The 19,546-nt window shown below is 46.2% G+C and overlaps 2 protein-coding genes and 1 non-coding gene across 9 annotated transcripts in view; 1 reads left to right on the forward strand and 2 right to left on the reverse strand.

Moving 5' to 3' along the window:
- Positions 1-4,251, forward strand: part of UBAP1 (ubiquitin associated protein 1) — a 62,480-nt gene extending 58,229 nt beyond the window's left edge. For 2 of the 3 annotated variants that reach the window (XM_045469558.1, XM_045469559.1), the window contains 3 exons: positions 1,536-1,718; positions 2,443-2,544; positions 3,134-4,251. In XM_045469558.1, coding sequence (XP_045325514.1) covers positions 1,536-1,718; positions 2,443-2,544; positions 3,134-3,274 — 426 coding nt within the window. In that variant the 3' untranslated portion in view covers positions 3,275-4,251. The remainder of the gene's footprint in view (positions 1-1,535; positions 1,719-2,442; positions 2,545-3,133) is intronic. The other variant, XM_045469560.1, reaches the window with a different exon arrangement.
- A 953-nt stretch (positions 4,252-5,204) lies between these two features.
- KIF24 (kinesin family member 24) overlaps positions 5,205-19,546 on the reverse strand; it is a 76,284-nt gene continuing 61,942 nt past the window's right edge. For all 5 annotated transcript variants that reach the window (XM_045469555.1, XM_045469553.1, XM_045469556.1 and 2 more), the window contains 5 exons: positions 17,260-17,331; positions 14,428-14,537; positions 8,265-10,493; positions 7,019-7,112; positions 5,205-6,165 (listed from right to left, as the gene is read on the reverse strand). In XM_045469555.1, the coding sequence (XP_045325511.1) occupies positions 6,025-6,165; positions 7,019-7,112; positions 8,265-10,493; positions 14,428-14,537; positions 17,260-17,331 (2,646 nt within the window). In that variant the 3' untranslated portion in view covers positions 5,205-6,024. The remainder of the gene's footprint in view (positions 6,166-7,018; positions 7,113-8,264; positions 10,494-14,427; positions 14,538-17,259; positions 17,332-19,546) is intronic.
- TRNAK-CUU lies at positions 15,580-15,652 on the reverse strand. The gene has a single exon. It is a non-coding gene; the product is annotated as a tRNA-Lys (tRNA).

The raw sequence follows: 19,546 nt of genomic DNA on the forward strand, positions 1-19,546 counted from the left end.
CCTTTGAAATCCTAATAGAGCAGAGCACCTGGGTGGCTAAGCATCTGACTTGATTTCAGCTCAGGTCTTGATCTCATGGTTGTGGGATTGAGCCCTGCATCAGGCTCCATGCTTGGAGCCTTTTTAAGATTTTCTTTCTTCCTTTCTTTCTGCTCCTCCCCGACTTGCTCTCAAAAAAAAAAAAAAAATCCTAATAGACCTCCATTTATTCAACAATTGATGAGCAGGGCCTGTAAACACCAAACCTAAAGCAAGGCCCTGGGGATTCAGAAATACGTGTGACATGGTAGGGTGCTCACATTAGCATACTGTGATTTGATAAGTACTGTGCCAGCAGTATGATTAATCATATTTGGCTTTTGGTATTCTCAAGCCCAGTTAGACCCAGACCCTGAAGAGAGATTTGTTGGGACCTGCGAAGTACCAGACTGGTTTGATCCAGTCTCTGCCCTGTTGTGACTCCTGTAACTCAATGACTGAGCCCTGTGACTAGGCTGCCAGGGGTGTGCTATGGGTGAGATGGATAAAAGGAAACAGTGAGCTTTAAAGCCTATAGTTTTGGCTTTTCCCAACTGACTTTGAGGAAAGTATCTGGTTATAGCTATTAACTTTGAATGTCTTTCTAGGATGGGGCAGGGGGAGCTGAGTTCCCTGCTTCCTAAGCACACCCTCCCTCCCCCCAAAGGAAGTAAAAATTCTGTTGAAATACTTTCCTTGGTTCTTGGGAGCTGGGCTAAACTATGACCTTGTTCCATTGTGGTTTGGTCCTTAGGCCTGGGAGTGAGCAGCCTTCATGCCTTGGGCCTGAGTCATTATCAGAAGGGGTAGAAAGAGTTCTGCCCATCAATCCGACTGAGGTTAATAGAGTCCTAGGGCATGTAGCAGGCTGCCTGCAGTAGTCCTTCAGTATTGGCAGCTGTAGCAGGGAATTGAAGCCTTGTAGCTTGTGGTGCAGGGCAAAAGTGGAGTGCCCTCAAAGCTCTGAGCCACTGAACTGGCCATGCAGGGGAACAGCACTCGCAGTCTCTGCCCAGCCCAGGGATAGAAGCAGGGATAGAGACATTGTTGGGAAAGAGCCCCAGAGTTAGGGGTGTCTGAGGTGAACGAACCTTTTATGACTCTGAAGCACAACCTGTGAAAGGGATAATGGAGCCCGCGAGAAATCATAGCAGCCATCTTGCCATCCGTCCCATGGGCAGCCTCAGAACTTATTTCTCCAATTCAAGCCCAAGGGATTTGAACATAGAAGGGCATGTAGCTCTTGTAGTATTTTCTTATTCTGCAAGCTGGGATGAGGGCAGAGGACAATCCAATTGCAGGTGTCTTCCCAGCTTTTCTTTTCCTCATCTGGTGCTCCCTTACCCATCGTTAGGATGTCTGGCCAGCAATCTGGCCCTTTCTACCAGGCCAACTGTTTGGGAATGTGGTAAGTGTCAGAAATAGCAAGCCCCTGGACTGGGCTACTTAGGGGACATGTCTTCTGGGGCCCCAGTTGTCTTTATTCCTGCCTGATCCTCTGGTTTCTCCACCACCAGGTCACACCTCCTAATTTCTCAATGTCACAAGTGCCCAACACTCCCAGCTGTCCCCAGGCCTATTCTGAACTGCAGACACTGTCCCCCAGTGAGCGGCAGTGTGTGGAGACTGTGGTCAACATGGGCTACTCATATGAGTGTGTCCTGAGAGCCATGAAGAAGAAAGGAGAGAATATTGAGCAGGTGAGTGGTTGGTTGGCTGGGGGTTGGGGTGGGGTGGGTGGTGAGTGGTCAGCCTGGAGAGAGGTCCTAGACCTCTGGGGCTGGAGTAATGTCCTGCTTATATCCTAGAGCCCCATCAGACTCCTAGCCCCAGCGTCCTTTCCTGTGAGTTGGCAGGACTCAGGGCAATATTTTTGGAGAAAGTAGCAGCCTCAGCAGCAGTGCTTCTGCTTTGGGGGCTGCCCTGGGACCTACGCTAGAGAAAAGCCTAGAGGAAAGGGTGCATTGGAGCCGTTGGACTGTTCTCTGCCCCTCCTGAGAGGGCACACTAGGCTTGAGATATGGTCTGATGTCTCCTCCCAGAAATGTTTATCCTGTCATAGATGCCCAGAGTGTTCCAAAATAGGGTACTGGAGACCTAAATCTTGGCATTTTGTGATTTGGGCTATTTGTTAGTATATTCTGCCCCATCTGTGGAGTTGACATTCTGGGAGAGATGAGTCAGCTGTGACAGGAACTCCTTTGAAAAATGGCTACTCATGTTTAGAAGGGTATGCCTGTCTTTTCAGCAAATAGTCACCGAGGTCCTACTGTGTTGGGTGCAGTTCACAATACAAATTCAAGTCCTATCCAGGATCTAATAGCCAGGTGGGAAGCAGATGTCACCCTTACTGGCTTGTCTAAGACTCTTGGGAAACTCAGGCAAGAGTGGTGATAAGTGCTCAAACCTTTTTATTTTTTTAAGATTCTCGACTATCTCTTTGCACATGGACAGCTCTGTGAGAAGGGCTTCGACCCTCTTTTAGTGGAAGAGGCTCTGGAAATGCACCAGTGTTCAGAGGAAAAGGTAGGACCCTTTGTGCCTCAAGGGAACCCTCTGGAAAGGAGGGACAAAGTAGTGTCTCCTGTCCAAGAATCACCTTTTCCTACTAGTGAGTGCAGGCAGAGGTAGTCAAAATACATAATTTCTTAAGTGTCCAGACAGCATTTGGATAGTTTGGGTTGTTAGAGGCTTGATGAAGTATTGGGTTGAAGATTATCTAGAGTCCCAGAGAAGGGAAGGGGAAATGACCTGGGCAAAAAGCCGTACTTCTGGATGACTGAGGAGATTGCTAGTCACTTTGCCCAGCCTGCTTCCTGGCTGTTTCTGGGTTCAGTATCCTGCCTTGAGTGTGGATTTTGGTTAGTGGGATGCAAATGAGACAGCAGGAGTTGGAACTGGGCATAGTTCCTGAAGGATGATAGGCTGTGGCATCAGCCTATCTGCCTGGCTTCCTCTACAGCCTCCTTGTGCTTGTTGGGGGACCTCAGAGAAACTCATGAGGCTCTGGCAAAAAAATGCAGATTCCCCCAAGCAGCCCCCTACATACACATTCCTCTACCCTACTATGTGGCCAGACCCCTTTCTTCAATCTTTCTTCTCTTTTGTCCTTTAGATGATGGAGTTTCTTCAGTTAATGAGCAAATTTAAGGAAATGGGCTTTGAACTGAAAGACATTAAGGAAGTTCTGCTACTACACAACAATGACCAGGACAATGCTTTGGAAGACCTCATGGCTCGGGCAGGAGCCAGCTGAGACCAGGCGCTGCCTAGACCCTGCCATGGAACCACCCCCGCAGGAGGCCCTGAGGATCCCATGTGTGGGGAAGGAGAAGGGACACACTTCCCGATTTTCTTTTGGGGGTGGAAGGTCAGGCGTGGAGACTGTGCTTGCCAGTCTCTGAGCTGGGGAGAAAGTAGGGAAGATTTGGGCATGTGAATGCCTCCAGAACTGCTCTGGCTCCTTCCGTATTAAATGTATTTGTATTTTGAGAAGTGACCTTCCCACCTTGGCCCTCCAGAGAGACTTCCCTGGTCCTTCTGGGGTATGTCCTCAGCCGAAACCTGGCCCAGCTGCCAAAAGGAGTCAGGAAGAAGGGGTGGGAGGGCCAGACTCTGCTGCTTTAGGGCTAGATGCTTCCCTCCCCTGCACTGGTGGACTGAACTCTGATCCAGGTTGAGTGCAATTGAAAGGTTCTTCCAGGGTTTTTTTTTTTTTTTTTTTTTCCCAACAAAATCTTAGTGTTACACTGGTTCTGCAATGTCTCTGAGGTGCAAAAAATGCCCTTTTCCCCATGGGGCGCTGAGTTTGCCTCTTCTGCCAGGCAGTTACCATGCTTCCCTGCCCCAGCCTGTTTCTTTTGGCTTGGTTTGGACCACAGTCCTCTGCTACCCAGGATTTTAGAGCTCCCTTCTCTCGGAAGCAGTTGTTGGTTTAAGAAATCATTGGCCCCTTCCCAGCACATCGAGTGGGGAGAAATAGGCTGCAATTTAGTAGCCCAGCACTAACTCCACCTCAGTTCTCCTTGGAGAACAGCCTCTCCCTCCAGCCCCCTGCTCTAGGATGACACAGTGAGTAACACCTAGTCATAGAAATCAGTCTCTTTCGTTTGTTTTGTATTATGTTGTTCATCATTAAAGATCTAAATACAAAGGATATACAGTCTTGAATCTAAAGTAATTTGCTAACTATTTTGATTCTTCAGAGAACTACTAATAAAACTCTAAAAGGTATGTTCTGCTGTGATAATTTATTGCCAAGTGCTGTTTTACTGAGGGGATGGGGTGGGTGGTGAAGAGGTTCCTGCTTAGAGTTGCTGCTCATGAAATAGGAGCTAACTATTTTGTCTTTTTAGTACTTTCTTCCCACTGTAGGCCTTTGGTACCCAGAAGCTGGCCCTGCAGTCTGCCCTGGGTTTGGTTTGCAGAGGCAGACCCAGATGAGGATCTGTTACAAACCTGACGTAGCTCAGTCTCTGGAACAAGGACATATGCCTTCCTGCAAGACTGGAGGTGAGACAGGCTGGGCCTGTGGTGTAGTCACTCAGAAACGAGGAAGTACCTTTTCCTGTGAGAAGCATCAGGCGTTTATGTGCTGTGCACCACAGGCAGAACTGGATTCAGACTGTTTCACCAGCTCTCAGTGGTGCTGTTGTAGCTGAGAGAACTAGATTCCTCCCTGAAGTTTCTGGTCTTTATACTTAATGCCATCCTGTAGTCCCTACCTTATGCTCATGGCTGGGAATGGGTCTAGTATTTTGAGTGATCATGTGAGGAGACTGCAGTCTTTTGGCCAGGAAAGAGGCCGCCCTCTAGTGCTCAGATCAGTTAAAGGGTGGCAGGGCTGCAGTCTTGTTGAAAGCCAGTTAATGCTTCTATCCTCTTAATTAAGCCTTCCTTTTAAAACCTTACAAAGGTATCCTTTCCCTCTAAGAAATTGAAGATTCACACATTATAGTGGGCATCTGGGCCAAGGCTGTGACACATGAATCTGAAGTTTGACCCGGGAGGCCCTAGTAAGTGATGGACCAGTTTGTATTTGTCTTTGTCTCCAGCCTCTTCCTGATGAAAAGATACATAGCAAGGAGGACTCCTATGAAGGGGTGTGTAAAAATTCTGCTTCAGATTCTCAAGACTACTGACTGGAGCACTCCTGCCAAGATACTACTAAACACAGGCTCTTGAGGTAGTGGACAGTCAGGGTCATGTTAAAGTTAACACTAGGAGATGGACTTGCCTGAGATCCTCCCCTTCAACTTTGCCATGAGAGGGCGTGACAGGTGAGGACTCAGGAGCCAGGCACTGCCTGCCACAGGAGCATGGGTGCTGTTAGGGCTTATAATAGGCCAGTCATCCCAGCATAAGCAGAAATGGGAAAAGAATAATGCAGTAATATGAACACTCCCTTCTGTGTCTGGATTGCAGGAAGGGAGGGGAACTGGGGGTATAAAGCCTGTCCCACGTATGCAACCTAAAGCCCAAACCAGTCTCCAAGGGCTGATGGGGCAGAGCTCACCCAGCCCCCACTACAAGCCACCAGTGTTTTAGTTTTCAGCTAAGTCTTGAAGAACAGAATTCATCTAACAAAGCCCCTGAGTTCAGCATGGTTTCTTCTCCAGCTTGTGGCCTTTGGCATTTACATTACCACTGACCTCATCTTCTGAGCCTTAAATTCAGAAACATCTACAAGGTTATTAGACCCAAATGTGTTTCCAGACAAGAGGTCAGTAAGACAAATTCTCTTCTAGCTCCAAAGAAAAGGGAGGGCCATAATTGTTTTTTTTTAGGCTGCTCTGTCCTTCCTTACAGATGGCCTTGTGGTTGAAATTGAGGGACAGAGTCTTGGTCCTGAGAGAGGAGCTGGGGCCCAGTCAAGGCCATGTGTGGCTAGGGAAAGGGTAGCCTGAGAAGGATCAGGGAGTGGGTCTGGTATCTGCAGGGAGGACCTGGCAGAGGCCCCTTCAGCACAGGCTCCTGAGCTGCCATCACTTCATACTGGGTCTTACTCTAAGACACCATTGTTCTCTCAGGGGTGGTGGCTGGCCTGTGGCAGGCCAGATATAGCTGAAGCTGGCTCCTCAGACTCTGGATGCACTTGGATTTCAGAGCCATGATTTCATCCAGCTGGGTCACAAAATCTTCAAAATCCTGAGAAAGGAAACAAAGGACAAATGGAGCTTTTGCTAGCCTTCTCTCAGGATCTGCTTTTCTAGTCCCTTCTCTTGCAAGTTTTCAGAGCCCAGGTCCATCCTTCAGCTGGAAAATCTGCAGGAGAGTCACTATGGCACAGGGTGAGGCTCATTTCTCTGCATTTGAGAAACTTTTTTAAGATTTTATTTTTAAGGGGCACCTGGGTGACCTGGTCCATTATGCATCTGACTTCAGCTCAGGTCATGATCTCAACAGTTTGTGGGTTCGGGCTCCACATCAGGCTTTGCGCTGACAACACAGAGCCTGCTTGGGATTCTTTTCTTTGCTACCCCCCCCCCCCCCCCCACGCTTACGTAAGCGTACTCTCTCAAAATGAATTTTAAAAAAAGGTTTTTATTTTAAAGTAATCTCTACCCAATGTGGGGCTCAAACCCACAACCCCAAGAGTTGCATGCTCCACTGACTGAGCCAGGTAGGCACCCCTGCATTTGAGAAACTTCTATGAGAGGTATTCTGCAGGACAGAGGGTTGTTTTTGTGAAAGCACCCCTGGTTTGCATGTGGTAGGTCACTTACTGTCACAGGGAGGGGCCCTAGCAAGTCAAGAAGAAGGCAGAATGGCACAGGATACAGGCTGGAAACATTTTAGCCTGGAAACAGGGAGTGTAGTACCATCTCTCACCTGTCCTTGCGCCCCCCTTGAGCTATGTCACAGGAATGGCACAAGGCCTCCTAGAGTAGGATAGCAGACCCTTACCCCACACATAACTGCAGCAAACAAGGATGACCATCAAACTACCCACAGGCTAATTCCCAAGAGCCCCTGAGGTAGTCTAGCCAAGGTCACTTACATTAAGAGCCAACTGGCTCATTAGGGTCTCCTCCTTGAAGCCCAGTTTTGCCATTTCATCCAGCTGTTCCTGGTGTGCTCGGATGACCACCTGCCTGGAAACACCAGAGGGGACAGTGTGATCCTCTGGGCCTTCCATCTCTCTTAGGCAACTTTTGGGAGCTGAGAGCCTTATTTCCAGGCCAGGAACTGCCTCTGCCCAAAGTGGTCAAAGCTTTGACCAAGGCCAGCTCACCATCACCTCCTCCCCTGTCACCTGTTCTTAGGGCTTATTTAGGCACTAGAGTATACCAAGAAGATAACAGGAAAGAGGCACTTCTCAAGCTGTCCCTGCCTCCCCAGCTACACTGAAGAACAGGGATGAGTGCTCATTACAGGAGCTGCCCATAGCTTCCCTGCCAAAAGGTTCAAGGCTGTGACCGCTGGAGGTGACACACTTGGCACGGGGTAGAGCCTGCTGTTTTGCCTGCCATCATCTCTCCTCCCTGGGCGTCCAGGGACCAAAGCAGGGGGTTTGAGCTAGAAACTGGAGGATCTGCCAGGCTCCTCTCACCTGTGCATCCCTGCATGTCCTTTTCTTTGTCCATGGCCTTGGCCTGGAGCCAAAGCGAGCAGCAGGCACACAGCCGGCCTAGATATCAGGAGCCCTAGCAAAGGGCTGTAGCCTCTGTTCCCACACACCCACCCTGCCCTCCATCTCCCAGCCTCTAATGCTGAGAGGGGCCCTGCTTGATCCCTCTGCCTTTTTTTCCTCTATGCCTCTGTCCCATCTCTTTTTGCTGCACCATCTACAGCATCCTTTGGGGAAAGCAGTACAAACCACTAGTCCCTCTGTTTTTGATCAACTTCACCATTTTGGAAGGTGGCCAGCCTGTCTTGGTTCTGCGGGCTCAAGGCTACAGCTTTTGCATCTCTGGGCAGCACTTCAGGAATACAGACCCGACAGAATGAAGAGGATTCTGAACTTACCACAGGTGACAGATCCTCCCTTCTCCCACTCAAGTCCCAGCTTTCCCAGACTCAGGTTCATCCACCCTGGTGGGCCTGCTCCCATACATTTTATTCTTGCTCTCCATGTCAGGTGCATCTAGGCAAGCTCCCTTGAAAAGCCGGACAAAGCCTCTCTAGTTGTAGAATAGCTCTGACACTGAGCCAACAATAGCCATTCCCAGGACAGACAAAACGTTAACCTGGGGTGGAAGTAGGGGTGCCAGAGGGGCTCGAGTCTTGGGGAGTGTCCAACTTACTGTGCATGCCCCAGGGTGAGCTGATGGACTTTTCCTGCCGTCTCTGGAGAGCAGCTGGGGATCAGGGGAGAGCCTGGCCTTGCTAAGCATCTTGGGATCAGCCTGTATTTGAGCCATACGACGTCTGTGTTGGAGCAGGACAACTTGATGGGGTCTGTGGACAAACTCAGCTCCTGCCAACCAAGACCTGTTGGATGTTTTCTTTCCTGGGCCCAGGGCTGGTCAGCCATATCACTACTTTCTGTTTGTGGGGTGAATATAGGCCCAGGGTGGGGTCCTCCAGTATGTATGGTGGGGAAGGGCTTTCCTGGGAAACCTTGGGAGCTGTTCAGCTCTGTGTCCTTAGCATCAGCATCATACTGCTGGCTACCCACATGTTCCTGGGAGAAGAGAGCAGTCTCTGTGCTCTCGCAGACCCCTCCTAGGTTGGCCTCACTTGTGGGTAGCTTGTCCGGGGGCTGCTGACGGATGGGTGATGGGGACAGAGCTGGAAGACCACCACTAGGCTTATTGTCAGGGGGAGATGATGAGAGCCACAGGTGCCCAGTTGCCGAAGAGATTGGCAGAAGTGCCTTTTGATCATCAGATGACAGTGTGTGGTCCACAGCTGGTCCCCCTGTGTCCACTGCCGCTAGACTATGCACAGGCCCATCCTGGGCCAGCTGCTCCAAGGAAAGAGAGCCCTCATTGTCTGTGTTCTCCAGGAGGGACACAGTGAGGGGAGCCATCACTCCAGAAGCATATTCAGAGCATGTGCCTGATTCCCCTTTAGAGTCGTCGTCTTGGTATGCGTAACTGTTCTTTGCTGTTGGGCTGTCTTGTCTGACTTCTTTCAGAGGTGTACTGACTGTGTCTCTTTGGTCTGGAGATCTTGCAACTGCAATGTGGGATAGTGAGAAAATGAAACCATCTGCCTCCAGGGATGGTGAAGTACCCTCGGCCTGCCCAGGAACCTCACTTCTGAAGGCATTCTGTCTGAGATCAAAGGCTGGGCTGCCACCTCTTTTCTGGCCATATACAAACTCTACCTGTGAGCAGTAAGGCTTCTCTGCCAGGTTGTCTCTGGGAGAAGGTGCTGAGGAGGTAGAGTCCTCCTCTCTGCTCCAGTCCAAAGGTAACTTACTTGGGCTGTGGCCACGATTAAGTGCTGCTCTTCTGTGGCTTGTGGGGTCCCTGGAGTACATCCAGCTTCCAGTTAGACACTTCTCATCACCATCTGTCCTGGGGTTAAAAAGCAGACTTCGCTGCCTTTCAGCCACCTGCTCCTCAGGTCCTTGTTCCCTCTGATGAAGGAAGAATGAACCTTCGCTATTCTCTAGGGTGTTTCTCTGCTTTGTGGTTCTCTGACTGGAGACATGTGAAAAAGAATCTTCACTGAAATCGCTGTCATCAAGGTCCTCAGTTTGGGCTCCATCCTGGCTCTCAGAGTAAGAACAGAAGGGAGGAGGGGTCTCCTTCTGGAGCTGCCCCTCTAGGGGCCTGTACTGGCATAAAAACCTTTCCAGTGGTTGGTACTTTAACTTCTGCTGGAGGAGAGGCGGCTGCTGGAACTGCTGGTGATAAAAGCGCAAATGTTCCTCCCTGTCCTTCTGGTGTGGAGGGATGTCTGTCCAAGCTTCAGAGGCAGACCTGGCAGGTGTGCTCCCCTTGCTGCCCTGACTGTATTCTGCTAAGTGGTGGAGGTTGCCAGCGGAGAGCTCAACTCGTGACACAAGCTGCTTCTGCACTGGCTGCACAGTCTGCACTTTCTTGCACTTGGAGGGCAGTTTGCCATGCACCGGGCCTTCTCCTGGGCCAGGGGTCCTGCTTCCCCATCTGTGGGCAGCTTTGTGGCTCATTTGAATTTTCTCAGAGCACAATGAGGCAGACTCTTCTCTTTTTTTGACTGAATGTCCAGACCTTGTGGCTCCCTTCACAGGGCTAGTCTGAATGACCCACTCTTGGTGAAGACTCCCTCTGGATCCACCCCTTTTACTGGGAACTTTAGGTACAGGAGCAAAAGGGATATTGGGTGGGCGGTTTGCCAGAGGATGAGCCTTCCCTCTCATGGAACCGGGAGCTGCTGCGAATGACTGTTGAAGTCCCAGCTTGACTTTTTTGGGAGAACACTTATCCCCTGGCAGGGCCACAGGGGAGCTCTGGATTCGTTTTGGAGAAGAGTTTCCAGAGGTCCGATTTTGACTGGTAGCTGAAGCACAACATTTAATGCCTTTCTTTAGTTCTTTGACCCTGTAAATTACCATTTTATGTTAAATGTGTATTCCTGTATGCTCCTTAATTCCTTTTCTATATTTTTCAAAAACGAAACAAAAAGTATTACAAAAAAGACAAGTGTATTCTCTGAGGATATAAGCATATACCTAGCATTCTATGATCAGAAGTTTTGGAAATCACCTCAGTCCCATGGGATAGGCCAGAGAAGCTGGTATTGGAACTGCACTACATCCATGTAGGGCCCATGCCGTACTTCTTGAAGGTGGACCAACTCAGGAGCCTGGTGTCTACCACTCACCTGCCCACTTTTCCTGCAGCCCATCTCCTTTCAGGCTTCTCTAAGAAAATGAATTCCCTCAAACTTGCTAGAACTCAGGAAGCAAAACCTTCTGGAAATAAGCAGGCTGTGCTAATTCCACTAAAGGAAAAGTGACCTGTCTATTCCTAGGGTTTCTCAACCTTAGCATAGTGGTATTTGGAAAACCAGATAATTCTTTGTTGTGGGGAACTGTCCTGTGTTGTGCCCTATGGGATGTTTAGCAGCATCCTTGGCTTCCACCTACTAAACGTCAGAAGCACTTCTAAGTCATGACAATCAAAAATGTCTGTAGACATTGCTAAATGTCCCGTGGGAGGCAAAGTTACCTCCTAGGTAGAGAAATAGAGAACCGTGCTCTATTCCACATGGGAATTTTAGAGAAGATAGAAAAGCCAGAATTAGGTCTCTGCTAGGATTTAGTTGTCAAGTTCAGTCTCTTACTCTGTGATATTTAAAAACACTGTAGGAATTTAGAATTACAAGGTGACATCAAGTAAAAATGTGACTCTCCAGTAGTGTGTAGATTCTTCATTAAAATCCCTTAGGAGGTGGGGTGTCCAGCTGGCTCATTCGGTGGAGCATGCGACTCTTGATATCAGGGTCATGAGTTCAAGCCCCACATTGGGCATGGAGCCTACTTAATTAAAAAGACATATTTAAAAATCCTCTAGAGGGGTGCCTGGGTGGCTCAGTTGGTTAAGCGGCCGACTTCAGCTCAGGTCGTGATCTCATGGTTCGTGAGTTCCAGCCCCGCATCGGGCTCTGTGCTGACAGCTCAGAGCCTGGAGCCTGTTTCAGATTCTGTGTCTCCCTCTCTCTGATCCTCCCCTGTTCATGCTCTGTCTCTCCCTGTCTCAAAAATAAATAAAACGTTAAAAACAAAGAGTGTTTCTTTATTAAAAAAAAAAAAAAAATCCTCTAGAAGGGAGTACTACTTCTACTTGGGGGCTCCCATAAAATGTCTCTTCCATTATTTTAAGTTTATCCATTTATTTTGAGAGAGGCCGAGAACATGAGTGGGGGAGGGGCAGAGACAGAGGACTCCGCACTGCCAGCACAGAGCCTGATGCAGGGCTTGAACCCATGAACTGTGAGATCATGACCCGCGCTGAAACCAAAAGTCAGATGATTTAACTGACTGAGCCACCCAGGTGCCCCTCCATTGTTTTGGTTTTAATCCAATCATTACTGATAGCCAAATGACACCTGGTCATTTCTGAAAACCAAGATCGTAAGTCTGACACTGAGACTTCATTTAAATCTTACCTTTAAGTCTGAGAGCCAAGGAAGACTGGCAACATAGCTAAGCAAAGAGATGTAGGATGTGACTAAAGACACACGAATTGTATCCACGGGCCTTTGTTTAGGTGTTGCAGTAGGACATACAAGCAACGGGCTGAGAGGTGCCATGGTAAGTCTAGATGGTTCCATATTACTTCCTATTATAAAAATCTTAAATATTTTAGTTTAATTAAGAGAGAAACATCAAAATTTCTCACTAGGAGTCACAGTAAATAACTATAGACAGCTGAGTGCCAGAAGGAATCCTACAGGTAATTTGGTCATTGATGCTAACTGCTTCCAGTGTACTTTTCATGTCACCAAGATCACAACTATCAGTGAGCTCTTCTGATACATCTATTAGAACTATGGAACTTTATTTCTGGACTACTTAGCAACATTCTTCTAGGCCTCATTTAAGCACATAAAATAAATGGCTTTCATTTATTTTTTTATTTTGAGAGAGAGAGCGAGTGAGCGAGCACATTGAGTGAGTGAGGGGCAGAAGTAGAGAGAATCCCAAGCCCCCTCCTTGCTCTCAGCACGTAGCCCGACTCAGGGCTCTGTTTTATGAAATGTGAGATCATGACCTGAGCTCAAATCTGAGTTGGATGCTTAACCGAGCCACCCAGGTGCTCCTCATTTATTTTCAGTAATGTATTAGACTGCTTCAAATGAAGCGAATTCTATTATACTTTTTCCATTCTCTTTAAAGCCAAAATTATTTCAAATAATTTTGCAATTATACTTAATACATCCCCTATGAGAAAGGGTTATTTTCATCTTCCTTTACTGAGACACTAAGTGAGGAGATGGTCTTGTTCTCTGCTTCTAGTGATGAAGTTATTAGTCTAAGCAATTGATAACAATGTCTATGATTTGGAGAGTGAGTGGGGTTATGAAACAAGTTCAGCTTACTGTTAATAACTGTTGAAGCTGGGTAATGGATACATGGGGGTAAAGAATTTCCAGCCATACTGGGTTTTTGGAAGCAAGTTTGGATCATCTCGTATCTTCTATCTGATCTCAGTTCATGAAGTAGCCTTTCCTCTAGCAGTGCTAGTGAGCAGGCATTAGGAAATCATGCAATAAAAGAAACCTATTTTGGGGACCTATTAGTATTACCATTGGTTAAATTAACACATAAATTAACATATTGAGTAGTCACTGTGTGCCCAGCATGTTGATAAGCCCTTCACACATATTATCCTCACTGATTCCATGTAACTGTTGTAAGATGTAGATGCTAATATCCCCTGTCAGATAAGGAAACTGGACCCAAAACTTATGCCCAAGACCACTCAGCTATTTTGAGGCAGAAGTAGGATATTGGCCCAGATAGTCTGGACTCCAGAGCTCTTGTAACCACTGTGTCAAGTATCTCTCCTATCTAAATGAGATGGTACACAGAGTGCCTCACCCTGACACCCAAGAAGAGTTCCTCCTTTCATTCACAAATATGTATTGTGCGTCTACCAGGTAAAGCACTGTCTGAGCAATAGATACGGTAGAGAAAAAGATAAGGTTTCCTGTTTTCATTGAACTTAAATAATACCTCACTTTTCCTTCCCAATGAATTTCATAAAATGCCATGGATACTAAAGATTCCTCAACAGTAGTAAAAAAAAAAAAAAGAAAAAGAAAGGAAAAGCTTTCCCTCAAATAGTTTGTTAACCTTGGAGAGGAGACAGCTTCTGGGAGACCACAGAAAAAGATGTAAGACAGGACCAAGCAGCAAAGCAGCCAGAGGAAAGAATGGAAATGGTAGCGTCTTCATCCATGGTAGGAAACATATGTGACCACAGAGTAAGACATGGGGTGGGGTTGGGGGGACCCTGGCAGATACCAAAGTCACCCCAAATATATAGTCAAAGGTGCTGGCTTTACCACCAATTCCCAATGAGCCCTTTTAAAGTTCCTGCCCTTCTCTGGGCTCAATTTATCCTTCTGTAACATGTTATATCTGGGTTGCTCTCTTCTGGACCTACAAAGTTCTAAGTGTCCCTGCTTTGACAAGTAACATGTATTCTATCCCTTACGATTAGGGCTGAGGCTAGCAGGAAGAAAACCTTGAGCCTTCAACTCCAAAGAAATTTCATTTCCCAAGAGCCATTTAAAAATCACCAATGGAGTTGTCTCCTGAACCGGGGAACGTGTCCTCTTCCTCTTGTCACATTCACACTTGTAAAATGGCAAGGCCTACCAGGTCACATTCTTCAAATTACCAACTGCACATTCCCCTTTGGTACTAGGATCACTGCCTCAAGAACAGGCTTCTGGAGCTCAAGATCAGACCCCTATGTGTGTATGAGACCTGTACACACGACCTGCTACCTGAGAGCAACTCACCGGTCAGCATAACGCAAGGTATTCAGAGTGTGTTCAGTGGCCACGTGGCTTGGCGAGATGTTGGCAATCATGCATGTTTTGGCATCACCGATGAAAGAATCCTTCAGGACCTGTCCAAAACAGAAGTCAGGTCAACGAAGTCAACTAACAAGGGGCATATTGACTACTTATTGTGGGCAGGACACTGGGCCATAGCTCCCCATCCCCTACAAAAAGGCAGTTTACAAAGAAGAAATACAAATGACCAACCAGGTTAAAAGAAAAAAAAAAAAAAAAAAGGTACTCACTTCACCACCAAAGAAATACAAACAAGCCATTAAAAATACTAATATTTTCACCCATAAGATTAAGACTCATGATGCCTGCCCTAGTGAGGGTCCAGGGAAATGGGTAATTTTCTACATTGCTACACTACTCATGTAGCATGTACCATGAAATGGTACTTCCTTTTGGGAAGGCAGTTTGGCAATATGCATGAAAACATAAAAAAAGTGCACACTTCCAGAATGTTATCCTAAAGAGAACTGTTCAATTTTAATAAATAAATAAATAAATAAATACACACACATATATATAGGATATGCATTACAGCATAATAATAAAAATTGGAAAATCTAGGCATTTTTAAGTAGGGAACGAATCGCTAACTGAATATAATACAACCATTAAAAATAATTATGTGGGGCACTTGGGTGGCTCAGTTGCTTAAGCTTCTAACTCTTGATTTTGGCTCAGGTCATGATCTCACAGTTCGTGAGATCAAGCCTCATGCCGGGCTCTGTGCTGTCAGTACTGAGCCTGCTTGGAATTCTCTCTTCCCACCCCCCTGCCTCTCTGCCCCGTCCCTGCTCGTGCTTGCACTCTCTCTCTCAAAAATAAATGACTAAAAAATTATGTATAGCTGTACTTAGGTACACAGGAAGATCTAAAACTTAATCTGAGTGAAAAGGCATATTACTCCATAACTATGTAAGTAGATCTACATGTAGATATATGGACAGAGAAATGTCTGGAAGGATGTCCACCAAAACATAGCAGTGATTATCACTGGGAGGTGGGATTTTCTGGTACCTCCTACCATCTTCTTTGTACTTGTATATATGGTCTGAATCACTATTATTATTTAAAGATTTTGTTTGTAAATAACCTCTACACCCAACATGGGGCTTGAACCCACAACCCTGAGATCAAGAGTCACATGCTCTACCAGCTGAGCCAGCCAGGTACCCCTGAATTATTTAATTAAGTAGGAACACATTTTCTGGGGATGGTGAACTTGTTTTAAAAAATAACAGAGCCAAGGGGCACCTGGGTGGCTCAGTGAGTTAAGCATCTGGTTTCAGCTCAGGTTATGATCTCACAGGACGTGAGTTCGAGCCCCATGTTGGGTTCTGTGCTGACAGCTCAGAGCCTGGATCCTGCTTCAGATTCTGTGTCCTCCTCTCTCTCTGCCCCTCCCCTGCTCACATGGTCTCTTTCTCTCTCAAAAATAAACATTAAAAAAAAAAAAATAACAGAACTAATGTCAGAATCACCCATAAGAAAGGTTTTCTAAGTTTCTGGCTGAAATGTTTGAGAAGACATCATCTAACCAGTTCCGACTACTAAGGAGTTATGTTATAGGTTCTGCCACAGGCCCTGTGGAGCCATTAGGATAGCTGCACAGACTGAAAACCTCTCCCAAAATACAAAGATTTCATAAACTGCCTTCTACCCTAGTCCGTTCTCCACTGGGCACAGGACTTGGTGCAGAAGGGAATCAGAAGCACCCATAACTGCCTTCACAGCAGTTTATATGTAGGTAGACCCCTCCATGGGCCACTTTTCTATAGCTATTACAATGCTGACTTACTAGCATTTTCTGTTAATAAAGCACAGTTTCATGACAGAAAAATGGAGGAAAAAAATCACCTATAGTTTTAACACTCAGAATAATCAGTTAACACATGCAGAATTTTTTTGTGTAGTTTTTGTCTCATAACATATTTTTATACTATAGATCTTGGTCATCTTTCCTATCAGAACCTGTCAAAAATCTAGCTCATCCGGGGCACCTGGCTGGCTCAGTTGGTAGAGCATGTGACTCTTGACTTCAGGGTTTTAAGTTCAAGCCCATGTTGGATATAGACATTACTTAAAAATAATTTTTTTTTTTTACTTTTTTTTTTTTTTTTTTTTAAGAGAGACAGCACACACACACATGTGAACAGGGGAGAGGAGGAGAAGGAGAGGTACAATCTTAAGCAGGCTCCACACTCAGTGCAGAGCCCAATGCGGGGCTTGATCCCACAACCCTGGGATCATGACCTGAACTGAAATCAAGAGTCAGACATTCAAGTGACTGAGCCACCCAGGCGCCCCAAAATAAACTCTTCAAAAATACATCTATCTCATTCTTTTTAACTCCAGCTGTTATTTTTTATCTTGAAACACTAGTCTAAGTCTTACAGCTAAGAAAGTACTTAGTACAACTACACCAACCTCCCTTCAAAGCCTCAAGAGACTCCACTAAATAAAAAATATTTCTTTATATTAGAAATTGGCAAAAAGCTGTTGAGTGATGACCAGAAGAGCACCACTGCCCCGAAAATGCCCAGGTGCCTCCCACCACAGGCATCTCTGCCTGAGGATGCCCCTCTCTAGAATGGGTATCCTGGAATAAGCCCATTCCAGGCTCCTGGAAAGAATGAGCTCCTGGAAAGAATGTGACCCTTTCCTTCCCTGGACTCCCAAGCTTAGCATCATGCATTGCTGGCAGTGGATGCTTTGCTGAATGAACAAATGAATGAAAGAACAAGTGAGAACAAACTCAAAGCTCACATTTAACTTTACCTGAGTTAATTTGCTTTGCCTGAAGGGAGTGTGGCTGTGTTCCTGATCCAATGCTCGGATACATTCCTTCAGCTGCAGAGTAGAATAACAACAAACACATCATATATCACATGCAAAGAGAGAGTTAACAGATCAGACTTTTCTTAAATAAGCCACACTCAGGCAATCCTCCAAAAGGAAGTCAAATGCCCTGGTAGTTTCTTGTCCAACAAGAAGAATCAAGCTAGACTGGGAAACAACATCCTGTGCTGTGTCTAGTTAAGGGCCACCCAACATAAAGGCTGTGATCCTAGAATTAGCCCTGATAGCAGGGAACAGACAAACCAGGTAACTTCCCACAAGACCCAGAGTCCAAGCTTATGTGGTGGCAGTTCTGGCTTGCCACCTCCCTTTTTCTCATCTCCTCTTATACTATTATCAGCTATGGATGTGCTGAAGTAGAGAGAATATCTACTTGACTCCCTCAACCTCCCTGCTCCCACATGCATACCTATAGGTGTAGATTCAAGTGTAGACTCAGATAAAAGTTTTCTGAGTGGAACAGAAGAAATTCTAGAGTCAGAGCTGGAAAGGAACTGGGAAATCACCTAAGTCTACCTTCTCATTTTATTTTTTACCTTCTTATTTTAAAAAGGCAGGGACTGTGTCCCAAAGGCAAGGACGTATCACTTGCTCCTAGACATAAGCCCCTCAAAAAAGTGCACATTTGAACATCACTAGCGCTCAGAGATCCACATATGTAGACCTCCAGGGGTAACGTGCTCATCAGAAAGAACAGAACAGCAAGGGTGAGGGGAACAGGAGGAGGGAGAAGAGATCTCCTATTTCTGAGTTATGTATGTAGGTTAAAATAAAGTAAATGTAAAGGAAGGGAGGAAAGAGGATGGAAGGAATCCTTGGAAGTACCCATGCTGGAGTTCACCAAGAACAGGTAATTAGCCTTGAGAGTTTGCTATGGCTGTTCTTAGTGGCAAATATTGAGGTCCACAGCTAACTCCTCTCTATCCAAAAAGCTGCAGTATATAAGAGGCAACAAGTATCCTCCACTTTTTGAAAGTTCAGGTTATGCCATTTCACTTTTATAAAAGGCCTACATTAGTACCTGTCTGTGCTAACTAAAAGAAATTTAAAGAGGATTTTCACTTTTATTTTAAAAGGTGAAAAGTAAGGGCCCCTGGATGGTTCAGTCAGTTGAGCGTCTGACTTCGGTTCAGGTCATGATCTCACAGTTTGAGTTCAAGCCCTGTGTCGGGCTCTTGTGCTGACAGCTTGGAGCCTGGAGCTGCTTCAGATTCTGTCTCCCTCTCTCTCTGCTCCTCCCCCACCCATGCTCACACGTGCTTTCTCTCTCTCTCTCAAAAATAAACATTAAAAAGTAAGGTGAAAAGTAAAAATAGTATTCAGCGTTTATTCTGCAACAAGCCTTTACAGGTGCAGTGCGTGTACCCTGAGCGGCAAGAGTGGTACCGTCCAACTGCTTCCCAGGGAAGTACATTCAACATCTCAGCAGAACTGTATCTCCATCTGTGTTTTATTTATTTAATTTAATTAACTAACTTAGTATTGAGAGAGAGCGAGCGGGCGGGGGAGGGGCAGAGATGGGGAGAGAGAGAATCCCACGCAGGCTCTGTGCTGTCAGCATAGAGACCAACACAGGGCTGGAATTCAAAAGCTGTGAGATCATAACCTGATCTGAAATCAAGAGTTGGATGCTTAACCAATTGAGGCATCCAGATGTCCCTTATCTTTTAATAGTTTTGTCTTTTTTTTTTTTAAGTAAACTCTAAGCCCAATGTGGGCCTTGAACTCACAACCCCAAGATCAAGAGTCACATGCTCCACTGACTAAGCCAGCTAGGCTCCTCCATCTGTGCTTTATTTTGATTTAGTTTGTACACCCATTAGCAAGATGTATCTTAAGGTATCAGAAAAGCCGAAGACAGGCTATTTTTGGCATTTTGGGAATGCACACACTTTTCCCATATAAATTAATGGTAATCACTTCTTTGCCTTATGCCATTTTGGCTTACAAAAGGTTTCATGGGAAAATTCTATTTTCAGATAGAGAAACCTATATAAGGGAATTTCCTCATTTATTACAAATACCCCAAACTTGAGCACTAGGACAGTTCTCCAAAAGGGACAAACAGGTAGCCAAATCCTGCCCGAGTTACACCTGCCCCTTACATACTCAAATCCAAGTGTGGCCACCAATCCCTATGAGTCCTTGAGTCCCTTTAGCCCTGTTGAATCAGAATGGGAAGTATACTTTATTAAACTTATTAAGG

The sequence above is a fragment of the Leopardus geoffroyi genome, chromosome D4, assembly GCF_018350155.1.
Source record: "Leopardus geoffroyi isolate Oge1 chromosome D4, O.geoffroyi_Oge1_pat1.0, whole genome shotgun sequence".
Classification (NCBI taxonomy): Eukaryota; Metazoa; Chordata; class Mammalia; order Carnivora; family Felidae; genus Leopardus; species Leopardus geoffroyi.